The 23,387-nt window shown below is 47.9% G+C and overlaps 1 protein-coding gene across 2 annotated transcripts in view; it reads right to left on the minus strand.

Annotated features, from left to right (window-relative positions):
- Uvrag (UV radiation resistance associated) overlaps positions 1–23,387 on the minus strand; it is a 208,816-nt gene that overhangs the window by 11,378 nt on the left and 174,051 nt on the right. Inside the window, exons 14-15 of one of the 2 annotated variants that reach the window (XM_050154443.1) lie at positions 8,231–8,322; positions 950–4,274 (exon numbers count right to left, since the gene is read on the minus strand). In XM_050154443.1, the coding sequence (XP_050010400.1) occupies position 4,274; positions 8,231–8,322 (93 nt within the window). In that variant the 3' untranslated portion in view covers positions 950–4,273. Of the gene's footprint in view, positions 1–949; positions 4,275–8,230; positions 8,323–23,387 lie in introns of those variants that run through there. The other variant, XM_050154442.1, reaches the window with a different exon arrangement.

Raw genomic sequence — 23,387 nt, forward strand, 5'->3', positions numbered from 1 at the left:
GGGAAGGGAAATGGACGGACCAAGTCCTGACACGGGGGCCAGGAAATGGACGGACCAAGTCCTGACACAGGGGCCGGGAAGGGAAATGGACGGACCAAGTCCTGACACGGGGGCCAGGAAATGGACGGACCAAGTCCTGACACAGGGGCCGGGAAGGGAAATGGACGGACCAAGTCCTGACACGGGGGCCGGGAAGACTGGCTGCCACCGCAGCGTCTTCATCTCTGCCTTTCCTGGCTACTTTTTATAGCTTCTAAGTTTTATTGAGTAGATATTGCTCTATAATCAAAGGAGGAAACAGAAATTAGACAGAACATTAAGAGCAAACATCTTGAGTCTGGATCAGCTCGCGGGTGGAGGAGAAAGCAGCCCGGCAGTGAAGACGTCCGTCTGAGCACAAAGGATGTCAGACAGCTGTTCTCCATCCCGACCCAAGACAGAAGAAAGCGGAAGTGGGTGTTAGCCGCAGGAGGGGGGCTGCAAGTTAAATATAGGGAAGAATTTCCTGAAGTGAGGGTGTTTAAACTCTGGAATGAGTTATGGAAGGAGCCTGTCCCCCAAGGTCTTTTAAAGTTCCACAGATGCCCGTATACCTTGTGTGTTCCCGTCTAGAGACAGGGATGGCCCGTCAAGGCTCCTTCTGAGTAAATAACTCCAGTAAAACTTTCTTTTTCATTCACTTTCAGCCAGGTCCAGCTCTTTGTGTTAGGATGCCAGCCCAGAGCCACACTCTCAAAGGCAAGCCCATGTGACACTTCAGTAGTACTCTTGAGACTTCAAAGGCAATGCCATTTGATCTAAATTTAAAGACTATCATCAGCTAGCTGTGTTTTGTGTGTTCCTCGGAAGTCACCTGCCAGAGTCCAGTTGTGAATTTGGGATAAGCATGACTAAGGGAAGGGATGAGGGGAGACGGGTTTGTAGAAATAATGAGACTTTTAAACATTCCTACGACTGTTGCATCGATGTGATTCAAAGTGCACTGCTTGCTTACTGCACCCACACAGTAAACAATTTATTATAACTTTACCAAAATATCTTTTCCTAAGTGTGCCAAACCTAAAGTCAGCCTGGTAGTGCAAACCTGTTACCCCAGCACCTGGAGAGGGGTGAGGCAGGAGATCAAGCGTTTAAGGACAGGTTGGGCCACACCAGACCTCCTGAGAGCAGGCACCCACGTGCTAAAGTTCCTAGGTAACCATCTTTTCCCTATTACTTCTAATTAAAGCAGCCGAGCTCTCGATTTTCTACACATGCAAAGGAAAGCAAGATAGCAGCGCATGGGAGGCAGAGGCAGGAGGATTGCTGCTAGTTCAAGAGTAGACTACCACCCCTGGGGGAAAAAGGAAAGGAAGAGTGGATAAAAAAAGATCAGGGAGGATGGGGAATAGGGAGGATGAGGATCAGGGAGGATGAGGATCGTGGAGGATGGGGAGCAAGACAGCAAAGATGTGGAGAGTCATCAGTGAAGGAAAGAGGCCTCTACCGTTAATGTCAGGCCCCGAGTCAAGCCACAGCCAGTGAAGGGCATGGCCTTCGAGACATTTAATTTGTCTCAGCTGCTTTGGATTCAAAGCCAAACTGATGTGAACCAGGCCCAGGCAGTACAAACTTTGTTTTTAAATTGCCTTCATCTCTTGAACAGGAGACACTTGGTGAATTGTCAAACGCAATGGAATCTACTTACTCCATTGTTGCTTCTTTTGTTTTGTTTTCTTCCAGACAGGGTTTCTCTATGTAGCCCTGACTGTCCTGGGATTGCTTTGCAGTTCAGAGTGGCCTCAAATTCACAGAGATCCACCTGCCTCTGCCTCCCAGGTGCTGGGATTAAAGGTGTGCGCCACCACCGCTTAGCCACTCCATTCCTAATATTTTATTTATGTGTTTGTGAGTGAGTGCAGCACCTACAGCCAAAGGAGGGTGCCAGTCTCCTGGAGCTGGAGCCAACAGGCCGTTGTGAGCTGCCCAGGGTGGGTGCTGGGAACCGAACTTGGATCCCCTGATACAGAAACGAGTGCTCTTAACTGCTAAGCCATCTCTCTAGCCCAACTTACTGTTTTCTATAGTTCTTTTTGGCTTATAACCCCTTTGGTAGACATAGTTCATTGGCTCCACACACCTATGCTGGGGAAGCAGGGCTGGTGCTATTAATGCCATTAGAAATAACTCGTTCTTAAAAATGTTTATGAAATTAAAGTGATACAGCAGAAACTGACACCCGCATTTTCTGACCCTTGAGCTGGGTCCTCTCTGTTGTTTCACATTGTGTTGCATGGAGACGACAGAGAACTTATGCTTTATGCGCAGGAAAAATTAAATTTAGAGTAAGAATTTCCTTGAATAAAGCAGGACAGACGGCTGAGACCACGTTTCTGTCTAAAGAAGCACAGCGCTCACGAGATGAAGGCTACAGCTGAGACCACGTTTCTGTCTAAAGAACCACAGCGCTCACGAGATGAAGGCTACAGGTGAGTGCACCTGAGTCAGCACCCTGCGCCTCCTCCCGCTTCCTAACTACAGAACAGGACTGGATGCTTGGATTTTGGGGTTAGAATTCCCACAGTTTTGGCAAAGCTTTATGAGGTGCCTGGGTCAGCTTCCACCAGAACACTGCCTGTATCTTTCTAGAAGAGACTCTGGATTGGCCCCTGGTGGGGCGTATCCTTTAGGGAGATACTCTCGGGAAGCTAACGGGTGTCCAAACAATGGTGATATGGTGTTGGGGGCTGGAGAGGGTGGGGGAAGCACAGAGCAGACACTAGCAAGCATGGGGCATCGTGGTGCATGACAAGAACTGTTCTGTGTCATCACTGACTGTCATGTGACCCTGACAAGTCACTCGTGTTTCTGAGTCTCTGTTCTCCGGGTTGTGGAGTCATGATCTTATTCTTGTCCTCATTCTCTCTTAGGGCTGTTGCAGGCATAAATACGCACAGAAAGATTTTCAGGTAAAAAGGGTTTTAAAAAGTCAGTAAGAAGATAGAAATGAGTGTGGGCAAACATTGTGGGGTGCATCTCTCGAGCCTACAGAGAGGCCTGGGGAACGCAAGAGGGAGATAGTGAATACTTCTATACCACTGGTGTTCAAGAGAGTAAGCCATTAACACAAGAACTACATGCACACCTGTTTGTAAGATGAACATGGACTTTAGGAAAAACAAAACACCTACAACAAAGAATGAATAGCTCTTAAAAACAGCGGCCATGACGATGACCTGCTTAGTCGTTGTACATTCGTACTAACCGCTAAATCAGGTGGCAGGCTAGGCGCACCTGTGCTGAAATCCCTACGGTACCAGCATCAACCGGGTCCTGCCACCCCCAGTCTTGTTCAGAGACTGAAGGCAGAGGTATTATTTAGTACATGCTCAGGAAAAGCCGACGCTCTTCCAGCTGAACTGCATCACAATGGCTTAGACCATGCCTCCCATACCCTAGTCCTTCTGTGTTCTAGGCCTAGAAATGCCAGCTCCCCACGGAAGGTCCACGATCCTCAGAGCAGCCAGTGAAGGAGTTCCTGCCAGGTCAGGCAACTTAGTCGTTTCCTTAGAGCATCTTATACCTTTATTTTTGACTGTTTATTTTCTGTTCCTGTTTCATCACCTTGATTAGTACGTGGCAAGAACGCAGCTGTGGGTGTGGGTCCCATGAAGAGGACAGACATGGCCTTACATTCACCGCTTTGTGCCAGGCTGACCCACAGGCAAGACAGATGCAGACACCAGCGCCATACTGCTCACAAGCCCTCCGGATGAGGTTTGGTGACCCTTGCCCCACATCGGCCATGCTCGGTGGAGCGCCACCTCCATCTGCTGGAGCATCTGGACAGGGCAGGGGTGGGCTGTTCTGGGTGGCAGGAGCTGGTTAAAGTGAACCGGTGTGGGCAGACATGTGTGGTGTGTGTTATGTCGGCTGAGACGGGTGGAGGGCCAGGGAAATATATATACAGGGCCCTGACCGCAGGCATCTCTGCAGCTCAGTGCTGGGTAAGCCACCAGCAGCTGGTGGGCACATTCCTCCCTGACCAAACTCAGCCCTCGAGGCAATGCTGACCGTGTCCATCAACTTGAGTCCTGGACCACTTTGGAGTCAGTAGAAAAGGAGTTGAAAGAAAACACGGATGGCGTCTATGGCACCAGTGACTTTAACCAAAGTATTTGGGAGTCCAAACCCAGTGAGAACCATGTCCGTGCAGCTGTGTGCATGAGGATGAAAGGGCTCACGTCAGGACTGGTCAGGCAGTCCCAAACACTAACACGTAACCGTTCACAATTCTGTAACAGACAGGGAAAAGTCACCTCATTAAGAAAGCCTTCATCACAAACAAAACAAGCTGCCCTGTAACTTGGACGCTTCCCCGGGGATGTTTCCTTTCCTAAACGATGCCCAGTCTCCCCTAGGACTCCCCAAGGGGGCTGAGTTTGTTTGGCCTTTGCCCTGAGGAGCATGAGCTGGGGGTCGGGTGGGGGAGCCCCCAGTCTACAGAGGCTGAACCAGCTGGTTCTGGCTTTGTTTAGGTTTGCAGAGCCTGGCCTCCTATGGTGGTCTGGACTTGGAACCCCGAGGAAGCATTCACTTTTTGAGAATAGTGGCGCACTCTTCACGAGGGAACCAGAAAGTGGCTGTTACCATGCATGTGCTAAAGTAAATGTTAACCAGGAGACTTAGATTCTCTTTTACTGCTCTAGGTTCATGGGTCAATGGCTCTCACAGTCGTTTAATTTCTCTGTCTTAGAACTGAGAGCCACTGAAAAGACAGTATTGCAAGTGGGGAAGGACAGCCAAGCAGCAAGAGGAGGGACTGACATAAATATTTCAGGTAGACGGCCTGCAGGTATCCCAGAAGGCCCGAAGTTTGCCCGCTCCCTCTTCCCCTCCCCCTCTGTTTTCTGAGACAGAGTTTCTCTGCAGACCAGGCTGGCTCTGAGCTCAGTGATCCGCTTCTGTGCTGGGATGGTGATGAAGATTTCTTCCAGCTTTTGTTTCTAATGTATTTTCTAATGTATTCTTTTCCTTAAAAGCATGAGCTCTGAAGCTGGGCAAAGGTGGAGCACGCCTTTAATCCCAGCACTGGGGAGGCAGAGCAGGTGGATCTCTGAGTTCTAGGCCTGCGTGGTCTGCAGAGTAAATTCCAGGACAGCCAGGGCTACACAGAGAGATCCTGTCTAAAAAGAACAACAACAATAAAAAGGCCCGAGCTCTCTCATCGTCTAGTGTCTTCCCAGTCTTAAAATGGATGTGCACTGTAGCCGAGTGGTCTGTTCCCCACAGTGAAACTGTTGTGCTTATGAAAACGGTTCCTTTTGAGGAGCAGGGATGGTGCATTCTGCACGGGATGAAAGTAAATAGGACAACCAGGGCCATCAAAGACTCGTCAGGCAGAGGAGCTGGGGCATCTGACGGAGGGAAGCTAGTAGAGAAAGGTACACTCCTGCCAGGAAGGCAAGGGTCGCAGCAAAGTCGGGGGCCGAGCGCATGCCCAACAGGTTAGCCCAGGACAGTGACCTGCGGGACAGCTCGGCAGGCCCCTCGCTGGATACAGGGAAGGTTGGTGAAAGGATAGAAGATGGAGTCAGAGCAGAGAGAGTTTAAGGAGGAACTGAACATAAACACGGTAGAACACAGTCCCGCAATCGTTAGAGACATCAAACCCGTACTCCTTCAGTGAACAGAACCCACCGGGCTCTTGCTTATTTCTGTCAGATGGTCGAAACATGGAAGAACCCTATCCCATGTGAACTGAAGGGGAGAGAAAGGTCGTCATTCTATTCTGTGGTTGTTACGACCTCATCACGTCTACTGTGTGACAACTGAAGCCAGACAAGGAGGTTTTCTTTTCCTTTGAACAAAAATTTGTCTTTTTTTTTTTTTTTTTTTTTTTTTTAAATAGCATTTACGATAACATTTCATTTATTTGGGCTGGCCTCAAACTCACTAAGGACAACTAAATCCTGGCCTACCGCCATCTCTCAAGAACTGGGATTACAGGCGTGAGCCTTCACACCGGCATGAGATACCATCTTTATAATTAATAAGGCTCAGTGTCCTTAAGCAACTACAGGACTCAATCAAAATTCTACGTCAAGATTCTGAGTTGGGCCTGGCGTTGTACAGTCCCCTCACTCACACTCTCTCATTGTGGGTGATTTAGGATCAGAATCTGCGTAATCTTGGCCCAGCATTCCCTGGGTCCTGCCGGGAGTAAGCTGACAGCTCTCTGCAGTGTGCTAAGGGCCTCCTCTGTAGGAGAGCTGCGGCTCTTCAGACCCAATGCTCAGGGTAAGCTTAAGTTTGAATGATGTCTTTGCAAACCCTTTTTATTACACATCTAAAGCCACTTTTTCCAAGAGGCTTTATCAGTAATAAAACTGACATTCTGATTGCATTAGCCTGTCTCTTGTATCCTCTCTCCCAAATGGTTCCAAATGTCGAGGGGGAAGAGGGTGCCTTTTCTTGTGCATCCTCAAGCCACAAGCAGACACACAGCAATTACATCTCATAATAATTAAGGAGGAGGTATGGGTCTCTGGAGAGAAGTGAAACAGCGAGGCAGAACAGGCGGTGTGGAAGCGGACGGCTGGGAACCCAGGAGTGGTGGGGCTATAGCAGGAAGCCTGTTGTAAGGGATCCAGGCTCGGTCTGAGCTTAGGAAGGAGCTGACGCTTCTGGTGAAGAATCAGGTAGGGCTGTGGCTGCCTCTTTCCCTGCTGTTGTAGGTGACCAACACTTGGGTTGGGTGTCACCTCAATTATATGTTCTGCAGGCAGAGATGAAGCACCCATCACACGACCCTCCTGAGAGGCAGGGACACACAGACATCTGCAGGCAGAGATGGAGCACCCATCACACGACCCTCCTGAGAGGCAGGGACACACAGACATCTGCAGGCAGAGATGGAGCACCCATCACACGACCCTCCTGAGAGGCAGGCACACACAGACATCTGCAGGCAGAGATGGAGCACCACACGACCCTCCTGAGAGGCAGGGACACACAGACATCTGCAGGCAGAGATGGAGCACCACACGACCCTCCTGAGAGGCAGGGACACACAGACATCTGCAGGCAGAGATGGAGCACCACACGACCCTCCTGAGAGGCAGGGACACACAGACATCTGCAGGCACTTTTGTCACCACAGGTATTGCTATTGTATTGTTTTGTATTGATTAAACTTGGATCCTTTCCCCGTATTTGGGCACTGGGGTCAGCATCAAGCTTTGATGGCCATTTCCATATTCGGAGTAGAATTCTTTCATCAGCTGAGCACTTGTCCAAGATGACTTCTTCTTAAAGAAAGAAGTCTGGCCAGGCAGTGGTGGCGCACGCCTTTAATCCCAGCACTTGGGAGGCAGTGGCAGGTGGATCTCTGTGAGTTCGAGACCAGCCTGGTCTACAAGAGCTAGTTAAGGTTATGGTTATGGTTTAGGGTTACAAAGTTACAAAAAAATAAAAAAATAAAAAAAAACAAAGCTACAGAGAAACTCTGTTTCGAAAAACCAAAAAAGAAAAGATGTCTGAAACATGGGACAAGAACAAAGGTCAGAGATCAGCCAGAGATGCAATTCTCCTGTTACCCTCCAGGCCCATCTTCACGGCCCAGGAGAGATGAAGTCAGTACTACGCTATCCATCTCACGCCTTACGCCATCCTCGCAGCAAACCGGAGAGATGAGTGGGTGAGGGTCAACAATGAGGAAATCAAGTTTCAGAGACACCAGACTCTAAATCCACGCACTGTACAAGAACATCTGGTTCAGCCTGAGCTCCTTCCAGGAGACCAGCCAGTGCCAGCCATCACCTTGGGGCCTGAGTTCCACCGACAGGGTCTGGTAAGGTATCACCCGCTGTTCCAGGACACAAACTTCAGGATCCCCAAACGCACGAGCCCACAGTTTCCATTTACTCAGGCCACTTTAATGCTGAGACTTTACGCGACAGCCTGTCCTCATGGGCCAGCACACAGTGACAAAAGGCGCGTTTTAGTAGCATCCTTGGGCTCAGATTCTAATTCTAGCTGCTGGTCCTGATGCTTATCTCAAGGCCCCATTAATCCCAGCTGACTTCCCTTATTGCTTTGCCTCTCCCCCAGAGGGTGCTCTGCTGCCTGAGCCAGAGTGGAGCTTAGGTTACAAGCAGACCGGCTGCCTGTTCTCTTGTCAGGTGTCACTGCAGAAGAAAGCTCAGCAGGAGGGCGCAGAGCCACGTGGGCGGCAGACAGAGATACTCACCACCTGACCATGAGTCCGTGCTCCATGAAGTTTTTCAGGTTAGGAAGGGTTTGCCTCAAGTCTGGAGTCCCCAGGCCATGCTGGTATCTCAGCTGCAACAGGAGGAGAACAGCATTTTAATTTAAGTGTACGACGGCCGTCTCAGCTGCACAGAGGGACAGCACAGTTCTTCACGTGGTCAACCTGCGTCTTGGTCTGGTCTTTTCCATTCGCAGACCTCTGTGAGCTTTCCTAACGCCGTTCACACACCTCACCAGGAGTATTTAAGCTAGAAGAGATTCACTTTTTTTTTAATTTTATGTGTATGACTGTGTTGCCTGTGTGTGTGTGCACCACACGTGGCCTAGAGCCCAGAGGCCAGAAAAGCACGTAGGATCTTTTGGAACTGGAGTTACAGGAGGTTGTGGGCCACTATGTAGGCGCCAGAAACTGAACCTTGGCCTTCTACGAGAGCAGTAAGCGCTGCTAAGCACAGAACCTGCAGTTCTGTGTATATGTGGTGTGCCTGTGTGTACATTTGCACAGAACTGCCTGCAGCTCTGTGTATATGTGGTGTGTCTATGTGTATGTTTGCATGCATAAGTATATGCCCGAGGAAGCTAGGAGAGGTGCTGGGGTCCTCTGGAGCTGGAGTGCTTAGGGAGCCACTAGACGCGGTGCTGGGAATCCAACCCTGGTCTCTGCTAGGGCACTCCATACTCTTCTCACTGAGCCCCTCTCCGGCCCCTCAGAGATTTTAATATACTTATGTCATTTTCACAGAGGCTCTGGGTTTCTCTATAGCATTCACTGCGTCTTGTGTGTGAATGGGGGGGGGGGCTGCTGAGTTTTATCCTTAGTTTTATCCAAAGATAAAAGAATGAAAAATAAAGTGAATTTAAGAGTTAAGTAAGACTTTGTTACCAAAAAGATTAATTTAACACACAAGCATCTAGCACTCAGTTGATTTTTCAGAGTTTACTCTCTGGGCCTGAGATGATAAAGGGAGAATCACAAAACACAGGCGAGCTTCTAGGATGTTCTGAGTGAACACACGTCAAGTCGGGAGGCAGACGCCTATGGTGTGAGAGATGGAAGGTGCCTTAGCTATTATTTAAGCTAGTGGTAAATTTCTCCAGACCACAGGTTCATCAGGGCAGACAACACTAGTCTGGGCCTGTTTTTCACAAGCCTTTCTGTTCCATCCGCTCTGACAGCTGGGGAGAAAATTGGTAACAGCTCTTGAGAGGCCACAGGAAAATATTCTCTCCCTTTCAAACTTAGTTTGGTGACCCAAATCACCTCCTGAGATTTGCTAGCCTTGAATTATAAGATCTACTCCATATTAAATGACATCATTCCTTATATTAATATAAAAGCATTTTTTCCATACATTGATAAAAGCAAAATGGCTGATATCCCAATATGACATTCCTGAATTCATTGTTTCAATAAAAAGTGAAATTGTTTACACATGGCATAAAAATTTCACCTGTGATTCATACTGAAAAATATTAAATATTAAAAAAAAAGTCCATGTGGACTAGCAGGAAACTGTGTCTCTGGGCCAGCACACAGTCAGCTGCCTTCACAATGGAAGGCAGGGGTTGAGTTGTTTGAGACCACAGTGAAAGTTTCTCTGTAAAGTATGATTTAGAGAGAGAGAGAGAGAGAGAGAGAGAGAGAGAGAGAGAGAGAGAGAGAGAGGGAATGAGCCTCCAGTGAGGCCTTAACCATTTGTTCTGTTGCACTACCGAGTGAGCTAGCAGGGCTCGGGGAGAAGACTGGACTGTGAGCTAGCAGTGCTCGGGAGAAGACTGGACTGCCTTCCCAGTCCTGTAAATGAAGAAACCGAGGCTGACAAAGGCACCTGGCCCCTCAGCTGTTCCGCATGGCCTTCTGATTACAGCTCTGGGTTCCACCCGCCACGCTTGTGCTCAGTTATCAGCAGAGAGAACTTAAGGAGACTGTCTGTGCTGTGGTTCTGACAGTTGAGGGCTCTCCTTGCATAAGCAAAGCCTTGGGTTCGTTCCCAGCACCACATAAACTGGGTGTGGAGGCAGAGGCCTATGATTCCAGCACTCAGGAGGCTGATGCAGGAGGACCAGAAAAAAGCTGAGGGTCATCTTGGGCTATATATAGAGTTTAGGATTAGCCTGGGGTACATGAGACCCTGTCTCAAGAAAAAAAATGTTCCTATCATATGTATTTCTGATGGGGATTCCCCTCATAATGCTGTGAATATGTTTTTATTACCATTGGTTAATAAAGAAGCTGCTTTGGGCTATGGCAGGGCAGAATATAGCACAGCAGAAAATCCAAGCAGGAGGGAAGAAGATGGAGTCAGGGAGACGCCAAGTAGTCGCTGAAGGAGAAAGATGCCAGAGCATCGCCGGTAAGCCACAGCCTCATTGCGATACATAGATTAATAGAAATGGGTTAACTTGAGATCTAAGAGCTGGCTAGGAATACACCCGAGCCACTGGCCAACCAGTGTTGTAATTGGTACAGTCTCTGTGTGATTATTCGGGTCCGGGCGGCCGGAAAACAGAAGCACAGTCTCTGTTTACAGTTTCTGTTTAAATGCAGGGTTTAATAATAAAATGCTGGGAGGACCTCAGAAACCTAAAGCACCACAGTCACCATGAGCCAATACCAACGCCTGCTCTCCAGGGACGGCCTTGGAAACCTGAAGCACCACAAGTTTGCCAATGAGCCAATACCAGCGCCTGCTCTCTGGGAGCAACCGCTTCCAGCTGCTCCTTCCTAAACCACATTTTCAGCAGCACCCACCATGCTCCATCTGAGGACGGTGAGAACCCAGCCACTTCTCGTTCACACAATCTTACCCACTCTCACTGCATCGGGAACTCGACTCTCCATCCACCCCACATGCTTTCCTCTTACTGTCTTCAGTACAGTCAGTATCATTTTTATTATTTTTGGAAACAAGGTCTTATGTAGCCCAGGTTGGCCTGAAACATGCTATGTAGTCAAGGCTGGCCTTGAATCCCCGAATTTCCTGCTCCCACCTCCCATGTGTTTGATTATAGGCAGTGCCACCACACTTCATTTCAGCATCCCACTGTTCTTAAATCAAATGTTGAGCGGGTGGTGGTGGTGGTGCACACCTTTAATCCCAGCACTCGGGAGGCAGAGGCTCATGGATCTCTGTGAGTTCGAGGCCAGCCTGGTCTACAGACTGATTTCCAGGACAGGCTCCAAAGCTACATGCTAACTTACTATGCTTCCACAAATAATGCTCAGTTTCTTTCTCGTTGCTTGTTTGAAACAAATAAGCTGCCATTTTTTTCTGCTTGCTGAATCAATACACACTCACACTGTGAAGAAACCTTAATTAACTCTTTCCCCATCTGACTAAGCACACCACGTCCATCCACTAAGTCCATTCCCCCGGCCCCCAGGTGTATTTTCTGGCCAGCCAGTTCACTTATTGGAGTTTCAGCTTTCTTCTGTATAAAGTGGGGATGTTTCTTGCCTCAAAGCATGCAGTGGGTCAAAGCCAGTGTCCGGCCCAGGCAAGTACTCAAGCAAACAGTCTTACTATCATTAATATGCAGGCACATTCTTTCTGTTTGAACACCACTGCACCTACCACGAGGCTGGGCTTAAGACTCGCTCAGAAATAGCTTATTACTTAACTAATTAGAAGGGAACTGGCAAAGGAAGAAATGCGTTACTTCCCATCAAAGGGCAAAATATCAAGTATTAAGCTCGTATTTTAAATGCTAATTCTGACTCTGACTGGAGAGGCAGTGGCGAAAGCACACCTGTTAATAGCGTCATGATAATAACACGGGAACGGGACGACCGACACGTGATGTGGGGGGTCAGGCCCCCGAGGGACAGCTCCAGCGTGCTCTGTGCAAACTTCCTCCTGGGTCGAGCTGGTCAAACATTTCCAAGCTTTTAAAATTTCATGTTCTTTAACAAGTCACCTTAGTAAGGTACTATCAAAACATGAGAGAAAAGGAAAGGGAAGGAAAAAGGGCAAAGTTGGAAAGACAGGCACGGAGAAAGACCTGGACTTACTAAGCTCCGGATGTCTGGTTCAGCCACTCACTCATCAGCACACCTGGCGCCCAGTGGGCAAGCCGTCTTTGGAACCACACACTTAGACAGAACTCTCCTTACCATGTAAGCCCTCCAGCAAGTTATGGAACCAAGAGGACCAACAGCATCCTTCTGGTCTGCCGTGGAGACGGATGAGCATGGACAATTCTGTACTAAAACCCGAGCTGTTGGCTACACCTGTAAGGGATTTTTCTTGCTTGGAGCATTTGAAGCTGGAAGATCCACCTTAAATCTGGGCTCCACCTCACTCTCGCTGATAAATTCATTTCTTCTATGGCATTAGAGCCTTCTGACATATACTGAAGCCCATCTGAGACATCCAGTCTCTTGGGCCAAAGAGCTATTGAATTCTTAGATTCTGTTGGGAGGGAGCCATTGCTGAACTAGCAGGACCACAGCCTGTAAAGCCAATCTAATAAATTCCGTGTGTGTGTGCGCGCGTGCATGTGTGTGTGTGTGTGTGCGTGCATGTGTGTGTGTGTGTGTGTGTAGGGAGAGAGAGGACCTAGAGAACCCTGATTACACATAATCTGATTACAGAGGATGAAGCCTGCCTTACAGGGTAGGAACTGGAGAGGCACAGGCAGGAGAACCCGCATATCAAGGGAGAGATCAGGAGTTCAAGCCACCAAAACGCTCCATTCCTGTTTCCTCTCCTTGCCCCAGCTCCACCAAAGGCCACCATCACTGACCGCCATCACCCCCTGCACCCAGATACTTCCACCTCTCTTCCTACTAGGGAGGGGAAGGACAAGGGACCCAGGCCAAAAAAAAAAAAAATATTGCTTTGGGTCTAACCACCTCAAATTCAGCTCTGAAATAAACACCTTTTGCAGCAGCCTCTTCCTGTACCACCACCCAGAGGCTGGGCAGTTCATAAATGAAATTTTGGTTTCAATTAATCTGAAGTTCAATTTCCTTGGATTGGTCTAGGACGCTCCACGGAACCAATTAAATTGCTCTGCAATTCAGTGGTGGGCAATGAGGATAAAAAGGTGCACGCAGATAATAAAGTAGATGGGAAGTAGACAGCGATGGTGTGGTCTTTCTGGGTGAATTAATACAGCACTGTCTAGGAGCACCAGAAACTGGAGCAAAGGGTACATTTGGACCGTAACACCAACTACAGCCGTGCCAAATTCCAGGAACCGTTTTCTTCTCCCCAAATAAATTATGCTGTCTCATCCCAAGGCCCATCCGGTGGCTGTGAGTTTTACCAAGTGAGACAGCTGACCTCCATGTTAGAGCTCATGGGGCTTGGGGTGAACTGGTTTGCACAGCGTGGTGAGGGCAGCCTCATCAGCAGGTCCAGAGACGGACGTGGAAGACAGAGCAAGAGTGCATCTCTGTCAGTGAGTGTCCGGCTGAGTGAAGACGTCGGTTTTCACATCCAAGTGCTCAATTTGAGTTTTAATTTTTAAACACAATTTTCCGAGGTCAAGAAAGACTCTGGGGGTTTAGGAACCATTTTGTCATTTAGGTTTTGGCAGAAGAGACGTTCACTTTAGACAACTTGTGTGTACACACACACACACACACACACACACACCCCCCAAAGTACACTCATCCACACAAGGCCACTTATTGCGTGGCTTATTAGTTCCATATGGAGTCTGAGCAGAGCTGCATGATGTTTGATACAAACCGTCTGTTACCGTGAGGGAATGTGGATTAATATGTGGCTTCAATAAAGGTTACTAAGACATCAACACTTTCATGATGGGATTACAGTGAACATGACTACAAAGAGAACTGGTCTGCAGGAACTGAAAAGGGAGAAATTAAAAATGTACATATGCATCAAAGACTTAGCTTCAGAGTTCTGGCTTGTGTAGTTAAAAATCTCTGCAGGATTGGTTCCTAATATTTCAACTCAGGATGAAAAACTAGGGCCCCACTGACTTGAAAAGAGCTAGATTATGAGCTTTAAAAGAGGGCACTACCATGTCCAAACCTGCCTTTCTTGAAGAAACCACGACTCATTCAGAGACGTGGAAAGGCTACTTGGAGAGTTCTTGGCATGAGCAACCACGCTGTTTCTTAGAGTGAGTCTTGACAACATACATCTCCAAGGAAAAGCATAAAAACTTGATTATGAGCCTCTGGTCGCAAGAACAACCTAAATACTTTCCCAAGCCCATCTATAAACACATGCCAGTCTTGTCCAGGATAGATGGGCTGTAATGTAAACACTGGACACGGCTAGGCCTGCCACCCCGAGTTCTGAAGCCTCAGCATCCAGTTTAACAGCTCCACAGAGCTCCAGACACTCTCCGAGGCACACACACGGTCGACGGCCCTCAGAACACGGATTAATATGAGAGCCAAACGGTACTGAAAACACCTCCCCACCTGCTTCTGTCACCCTGAGGGAGGAGAGGTCCCAGCAGACCCCAGGGCAGGGGGAGGCCAAGCCTCTGGGTTCTAACTGCAGGCTTGTCTCTTGGCACGGCAATGCTTTGCTTTTCCATCCTTAGAGAGGGGAGGACCTCAAGTGCCCCTAGTGACCTAGCCCTGTGCAACCTCATAAGCTGTCCCCCACTCTCTGAGGGGTGCCTGTGGACCCTATATGTCTCCTGTGGGTTAATCAGAGCTGCTCTGATCTTAGGATGGCCACAGCCATGTCATGGCCAGAGGACCCCACAACACAACAAACCCGAGTCTCCACACTGGCAGGCAGCCGAGTCAACTTATGAGGACCAGCAATTAACATGGAGTGGACAAGCAAAGCACACATGTGGGAGCAGCTGTAAGCAGTTTAATTAATCCCCTTCAAAGGAAGGCCTGCGCTAATAAAGGGTAACCAGAACCATGCAGAATCCACGGGTGTGCCTGCCCACGCAGTCCAGCGGGCCCAGCCTTTACTCTGCCCCCAGTGCTGACAGACGGCACACCCCAATTTCATTCATGACCTGTTCTACCTTGATCTCTGACCCAATCAGATCCAATTTAGCATTCCTGCCTCTTGTTGATGCAATCTGGCAGCATTTGGAACTACATATTAGATCAAAATTGCATTAGATTGTAACAGAAACCATTTTCCAGTATGTTGCAGGACAGTCACAGGGAATAATAATAATAATAATAATAATAATAATAATAATAATAATAATAATAATAATAATAATAATAATTGCAGCCTTTAGTGCTCACCTCTCTCATTATGACTGAGATCCGCACAGGCTGTTGCCCGTGGGAGGAGTTTATGTTTTCAGTTTCCAGCGATCACTGGCTGGCTGTGCCCCCAACTGCTTCCTTCTCTACACCAGCTGATGGCTACTTAGTTGTCTCTCTGTTTTGCATATTAAGTAAGTGCTTTAAATATTTGGATACAGTTTTTGGTTGGATTTGCAGTTTTGTCTTCCTTGTAACAGTATCTGGAAGTGGAATTGCTATTCCAAGGGCAGATATAGGGTTAAATTCCTTTTAAAGATACCCAGGTTTCTGAAAGAAGTCAACAATGTTACATTCTCTGCATCAGAGCATTATTGCTTGGGTGGCTTTGCTCACTGTCTGCAGCTGACACTGTCAGTGTGAAGACTTAGCGATTCTGGAGCTGGGAGAAGCCAGTGCAAAGTGCAGGGTACTTCCCTAGCATGCGCAAGGTCCTAGGTTCAGTCCCCGGCCCTAAATAAATAACCTACCCAAGAGACCGTGCGGCAGTGTCCCTGTTGACTAGTAGTGAGCATTTTTTATTTTGAGTGCTTGTCACTGTGTTTCCTCTGCATTTCCATGAGCTGCCCCGCTGAACACCTAAGACCCCACTGGTTAATCTTAGTACCTTCCAGTTAGGAGCCCTGTTCAACACCACTTCTATCTAATCCAGTTACAACAGATCTTGTTGATCTCAATAAACACTATCCTATACTTAATGGGGATCATCCACAGGAAGAAAGATAGAATGTATAGAAAAATGAAAATATTATCATAAATTCAGGGACCCCTTCCGAAGCAGAGTGGTGGTGGCTCTAGCCCCTAACCCAAGTACAGCAAGACCCTAGCCCCTATCTGCAAACAGATGACTCTAAATTTCAGAGTTTCACTAGAAGAACAAATGAACTCAGGCCTGGAGAGATGGCTCAGCTGGTGAAGAGTTTGCCACACAAGCCCAAGGATTGAGTTTGACCTCAGCACCCATGCAGAAGCCTGGGCACGGTGGGATGCACATGTATTCCCTAAGCTGGGGAAGCAGAGGCAGGCAGGTTTCTGGGGCTTGCTGGCCGGCCAGTCAAACCGAGCTTCAGGCCTGGGAGAAACTGCTTTAAAAATTAAACAGGAGAGGAAAGGAGACACCAGACATCAATCTCTGGCATTTCATGCACATACATGCACATATACAAATTAATTTAAAAAATCTGTTATTGTAAATTTAGGCACAGAGGAGCAGCAGCACTTTCTATATGATCTAGTAGCCACAAATACCATACCTGATCATTAATAGCAATTACTCAATCTAGTAACTATTGAGCAGTCTGTGTGGTGATGGTAATGAAGGCAGGAATATGTGCATGCATATATGCTTATGAACACACACATATGTAGCAGGGGAAATGGAGATAATTTGAGATTCAGAGACAGAGTTAAACTGTAGGGTTTGAATTTGCATCTCAAGTTTGTGAACCCTGCCATTTTGATTCTTAACCACCTGGAGTAGCGATGCTTGCAGACATCTCGATTCATTCTCAACCTGTCGCATGTAGCCTGAGGGTTTACATGTGCAGTTCTGTTAATCACCAAAACAAGCACACAGGATCTGTGGTGTGAGTTTAAGAAGCTAAGGGCACTGCCCGCCATCTCCCCAGGAGCAGGTGTGGGAGGCTGCCATTTGAATCCAGCTCGAGAGCTGGACACGGCACTGTTTAAATATTTACATGCTGGTGAGGAAAGATTCTCTCCGCTTGCTCCTCATTTAGCAGCAGCGCTTACAGAGACCACCAGTTCTCATCAAAGCAATGTTTCCCTCTCTTGAGAAACAGTTGTGTTTCTACTCAGACATATTTACATCGTTAATTCCATGGCATCTTTATTGTTCTTTTCATTTTCAAACCTCCTCCCGTTTTGTTTTTAAGAGAATCTAATAATCAAGTGCTTTAAAGGCAATAGTGTTCTCTGGAATATACTTTTCTTTTATTAATATATTTTCTCCTCTAAGAAAGGTTAATTTCATTATGATACAGCTACTTCATGCCTTTCGAGTTGTTTCGCGGAGGTTCAATGACTTCACGCGTGCCCACTGTTTAGTCTCTGATTGACCCTAAATAAACAGAGCTTCAGGAACACCCGGACCAGCAGAGCATTGTCCCTGCTCTCCTGGTTTGTTTTGGAATAATGAGTCATTGTTTGATCTAACAACTCATTAAGAAAAACCAACTCATTGGACATACACTTGTATTGGCCAGCTTCCTTTCAGTATAGTGAAATTCCTGAGGCAATTAATATATACAGAAAGAGGAGCTGTTTTGGCTCATGGTTTTGGAGGTTCTGATCTGGGCTCCCCTGCCTTGGGCCTCTGGCGAGGTAACACATCATGGTGGAAGTGTGGTATAAACAAGGGCAGGAAGAGGAAGACATGGTGTCCCACCATCTTCTTCAAGAACTAGCCCTCAGTGATGTTCTGCAAGAATACACTCTCTTTAACGGTTCCCCCGCTACCAGAGGGCATCACTTAGGACCAGTGGGGGATACCCCCATGAGCGGCTAGCTGTACTGAATGGAAGGCCGGAAAGGGGATGATCATAAAATGACTGTCATAAATACTCCCCAGAAAGAGATTACCCATCAAGGGAGTGACAGTTACACAAATACATAAGGGAAGCATAATTTCCTTTGATTTGAGTTTGAAGTGGACAATAGCAGGCATAATTTTAAAATGGTCCTATCTCCTTTATCCTCCAGTGTTATTTTATGTTTACCGCAAATGGAGCTATCATTGGGTCTAATCTAATCACAAACCTTCAGAAACATCCGCCCCCCCCCCCCCATGTGGGGGACAGCAAAAGAGAAAGTCAGGAAATTGGAGGTGAGAGAAGGGCCCGATGGGACATTTCTGGCCAGAAGATGAGAAGTCACATGAGAAAAAAAGATGGCTCCCAGCCGACAGCCAGCAAGAAAATGGTAACCTTGGACCTGCAGCTGAAGGGAGATGAACTCTGCCAACAATTTAAACAAGTCACAAGTGCGTAATTCCCAAGAGCATCCCGCAAGAGCAAGCCGGTCCAACACCTTGGTTTTGGCCCTGAGAGACCCTGAGCAGACAAGCCAGCTGAACCAGACTTCTGACCCACGCACTGTGAGATAATGCAGGCAGGTGAGATTCCATCTGTGCCTCTCTCAACACGAGGCCAGGCCTGAGCAGCTGCTGACAGATAGTGTTCAGATGCAGAACGGCCAGGTGAGACCATCCGTGTGACTATCCAGCACCTCGTGTCTCCACGCCTCTGCCATGTGCCGGGAAGCATGGCGGGCTGTGGTCCAATTATCCAATCACCCAGTGGCTCGTTTAGGTGTGTGTGTGGGGGAGCACTAGAGAATATCCCCTCACCTCATTGGGGAGTCAGAGTTTTTATTTTTCACAGATTGTGGTTTCCTAAAATCTCTTGACAGTTTTGTTAGGGTAAGATTCAGATGTTCAAAAGTTCAGAGGATGCAGGTTGGGTAACTGAAAACACACAAACAAGACAGATCTGTGGTAGCGACGGAACAGTACGGGAACCAGTTCTATACTGGGGAGACACAACGTGGACACGCTTCTAAAACTTTCTGAGCATAATAGTCTCAGTTCAAATATCATAACACAGGAGGCAGAAGGATAGAAATCAACGTTATCCCTGGCTACACAGTGAATTTAAGGCCAACCTGAGTCACACAAGACTGCTTCAGAAAATAAGCAAACAAAAACCAAGACAAAAATCAATCCATAGGACAGTCCATAGCAAGTAGGACTGATTTATTAGGTAAGAGACAAAGTTAAGAAAAATAAAAACTACAATAGAGGCAAAGTAATTTTTTTTTTTTTTACAAATACATACATATATATCTGAAAATCCAAACATCAAAAACTGTAAGACAGTTTACACACACACACACAGAGCACGTAGGGTAGGGTGCAGTAAAACTATCAATGCACTTTACTGCTAGATGTCCGGGGCCCCATGCAGGGTTGTCAAACACAGGGGTGGGGCACACTTTCCCTCTTCCCCCGCTGAGAGGAGAGCCTGTGGGAAGAGCTTTCCTGAGGCTCAGGACTGAGCTACCACAGGACCTAAGGTGATCGAGTGGCTCTGGAATCCGACTGCTGGGAGGCAAGGAGCGCAGAGGCTCTGTGTCTGGGCTACTGGGCAAGGAACTGTTTTCGCTGAATTTCACACAAAAAAAGCAGGACTGCAAATATTTTCTTAATAAAAAAAATTCACTGAAATGGGCTGGCAGGTGAGAACCTAATTTTCTTTTTAAACATCACTCTCTGGTACTATTAATTTTTGGAAAAACTATGATACTAAGCTGCTAATTGAATCTATTAGTGGTTTCAAGGATTATGCCAAGGTTATTAAATAATGTGATCTTCTACCTTCAAATTACCACTTTGACATTAATTTCCCAGCTAACTCCCCACATTTCTGACTGAACAATAATATAATAAAAGCCAGTTCTGCTGGTGGCTCTAATCCAGGGTGTGAGAGGCTGAGGCAGGACTGTCAGTCTGAGACAGACCTGAGCTACACTGAGACTTTTCTTAAATAAAAAAAAAATAAAAAAAACAAAGCCAAAAACAAACAAACAAAACCCCCAAAATCCAGTTCACGTGGAATAGCACAGGCGTTTTAAAAACCCAAAGATCCCTGAAGTTGGTCTTCTGGGTCTGCTTTGCCTTGCTAGTTACTACTTGTGTGATTCTGTACAATGCCCTCTCCCCTGCCCCAGCCTGGCTTCCTCCCCCAGAGAACATACACAGCCAACACCTGCCCCTACCGTCATGGTGGGGCTTGAGATGTAACACAGTCTGTGAGTGGCAAGAGCCCCACAGATGCTAATTCTCCTGCCTTCCTTCAGTGGTCCTAAGAACACGACGACGGCCCCAGATTAACCACTAACACCATACTTTTCCGGTTCACTCTTCATCCGTTTCTTTTACTTAAGACTCGATGTTCCTATTTAGGGGTCTTAACTGGATAAGGAATGTTTACAAAGTTGAGATGTGCTGATAGGGTTGGCTTCAGCGAGGGTATAGAAAAACAGGGTTCACAGTGGCAGGGTCACACACTGCAGGAGTTAACTCACCAGTAACATAGCCATTTGGTGAGTATCAAAGGGAACCTGAACTACCCACCTAGCCAGCCTGGCTAGAACACTGTCTATCCTTCCCGTTCTACCTGTGGAGGTGCAGGGTGGGGGCAGCTTGACCTTGTATCCGTTCAGCCAGCAGATATTGAACCCTTTTTGTCATAGGCCATGGGCTGTTACAAACACACACAAGAAAAGGCAGCTCCTGCTTTGAAAGTCATCACAATGTAAAAGGAAATGCGACTTGAAAGTCAGAAACATGGTATATTAAAACATCACAACCGAGGAACAGTACTCAAGCACAGAGACGCGACCCCTAACTAAATCTCGGGGGGACAGGGAGGTCTGGAGAACACTGACAGCCTGCTGGGCTAAGCGGGCAATCGAGTCAGCAGGAGGAAGGGAAGCAGTGTGAGATGCCTAGGAGAGAGAGAGAGAGAGAGAGAGAGAGAGAGAGAGAGAGAGAGAGAGAGAGAGAGAGAAAGTTGGGACACTCCAGGCCTGGGGTGGAGGAGGGAGAGCGGCAGAGCGAGGCTGGTGTGTCAGACGACAGTGACGGGTGCGCAGAGAAAGACAAACAAGACAGCCTCAAGAAAGGAGGGTGAGTTTTATACAAGGAAGGAAAAGAGATGGAGTGGAGACATGGAGAAAAACTCCCATCCACGCACCACTTTCTTACTCTTGTGGACTTCCAGGAGACAATTCTCCAGTGGAAGGAGGCTGCAGAGGCAGAGCAAAAGGGGACAGCTCTACGGCTGCCTGGGTGGAGAGCTGGGACTGTGGTAGACACTGGCCTACCCTGCCTGGAGGTGTCTTAGACTCCGTGCCCCTGAGGGACACTGCCTACCCTGCCTGGAGGTGTCTTAGACTCCGTGCCCCTGAGGGACACTGGCCTACCCTGCCTGGAGGTGTCTTAGACTCCGTGCCCCTGAGGGACACTGGCCTACCCTGCCTGGAGGTGTCTTAGACTCCGTGCCCCTGAGGGACACTGCCTACCCTGCCTGGAGGTGTCTTAGACTCCGTGCCCCTGAGGGACACTGGCCTACCCTGCCTGGAGGTGTCTTAGACTCCGTGCCCCTGAGGGACACTGGCCTACCCTGCCTGGAGGTGTCTTAGACTCCATGCCCCTGAGGGACACTGGCCTACCCTGCCTGGAGGTGTCTTAGGCTCCAATGCCCGAGGGCAGCGGCTGAGGCTTCCTGCAGATGTAGACAGTTCCAGTGTTCCTCGGCTCCCTTGCAAGGACAGCTTTGTCCCTGTTGGCCCTTTGGTTTGATGGTTCCGCGGAACAGACTTATTTCCTACATCTCTGTCCACAGTCATTGGCTTTAGCACACACCCGGCGAGGAACTCGGTGAGTAACTTACAGACTTAATTCATCCCAGGCATCGCAGCCCACTGCCAGGCAGTTCTACCTGTTAAAAATATTACTTCTCTGGTGAGCTAAACATTTTCCCTTTTTGATTTCTAAATATTAACCCAGAGCCTCAGCCAGGTTTAATTTCACTCCTCTTGGACAAGCTTCCAAATAGGAAGATGGCTATCTCCTTCCCTTGGATATTCTTTACTTATGTTTTAAATTAGTTGCATAATGATAGATTTAACATATATTTCTGGGCTTATCAATAACTTCCATTACAGTTTTACTCTCTATCAGAGAAAGTTTTCATGAAGCCACGGTGACATAAAGGTCAACAGAGAAGGGGTCCTTGATTCCCTGGCCGCTCTGTGTTTTGTCTATGAACACAGCTGCCCGGTGCCAGCACTGCCCCAGCCAGAGTCACTGCCAGCCCTGGGATGGGCCTCGCCTTTGACTCTTTGCAGTTATGCCCACACCACGCTGTTCCTTCAGCTTCCAACAGCCTCCTAGCTCCTTCCAGCCCTGGCTGCTATGGGCTGATGTGTGGGGTCCTCTTGAAGTCCTCTCGTTTGGGACCCTGCTCTACAATGCTGTCTGGCACTGGGGTTTAGAGGGGGAAGATCATGAGTGCGCAGCCCTCAGGGTGCAAGAGGGTGCAGGTTTCCTTCCGCTCTTGTATCTGCAAAGACACAGTAATCGGGCCACCTGCAAACCAGATGGGCCCTCAAGCCTGAACATCATGACAGTACCTGGTGGTTAGACTACCCAAGCTATGACGTTTTCCTCAACACACACAGGATGATCTACAAAATCTTTGTCTTGTAGATTGCAGTTCAAACCTTACACACTGACATGGTTTTTGGAATACTGATTGGTTAGTAACAGCCAACGAGCTCTCACAGAGGACAGGAGGCAGACGGGGGTCCTGCTAAGTCAGAATCTCTAAGAAGAATAAGCAAAAACAGATTGAGAAACAACCCCGCTATGAAGGGAGCATCAATTTTAAAACCATACCTGTCGGCTGAAGTATTTCCCAGGAAGCTCACCAAGGAATTCTCCCAGAATATGCCTGCCTTTCTCACTGGTTATTTCTGTGTACTAGGCATATTAACAAGCATACACACCCAAGGGTGTGTAAGTGTGCACGCATGCACAAGGAGAAACATTAGAGCCCACTAAGGAAGAATAAATCTCTCACACATGAAAATGAAGGAACTGCAGGGGCAGCACATTGAGAGCAAGGTTGAGGCCGTGGGACACACAAGCCAATAATTTATGTTAGGGCTTCACAAAATGTAGGCACTAGGAGAGGAACCAAAATAAGTCAAATTACATCAATGAAAAGGTATGAGAAACTGGGCTGCCCTGGCTGGGATGTAGTTCCTTGCTAGAAACAGTGATGCCTGGGCTTCAGGAAGCTCCATGACGCGGCCGAGAGCCACA

Source organism: Alexandromys fortis, unplaced genomic scaffold, assembly GCF_014885135.2.
Source record: "Alexandromys fortis isolate MF-2015 unplaced genomic scaffold, M_Fortis_MF-2015_v1.1 scaffold_77, whole genome shotgun sequence".
Classification (NCBI taxonomy): domain Eukaryota; kingdom Metazoa; phylum Chordata; class Mammalia; order Rodentia; family Cricetidae; genus Alexandromys; species Alexandromys fortis.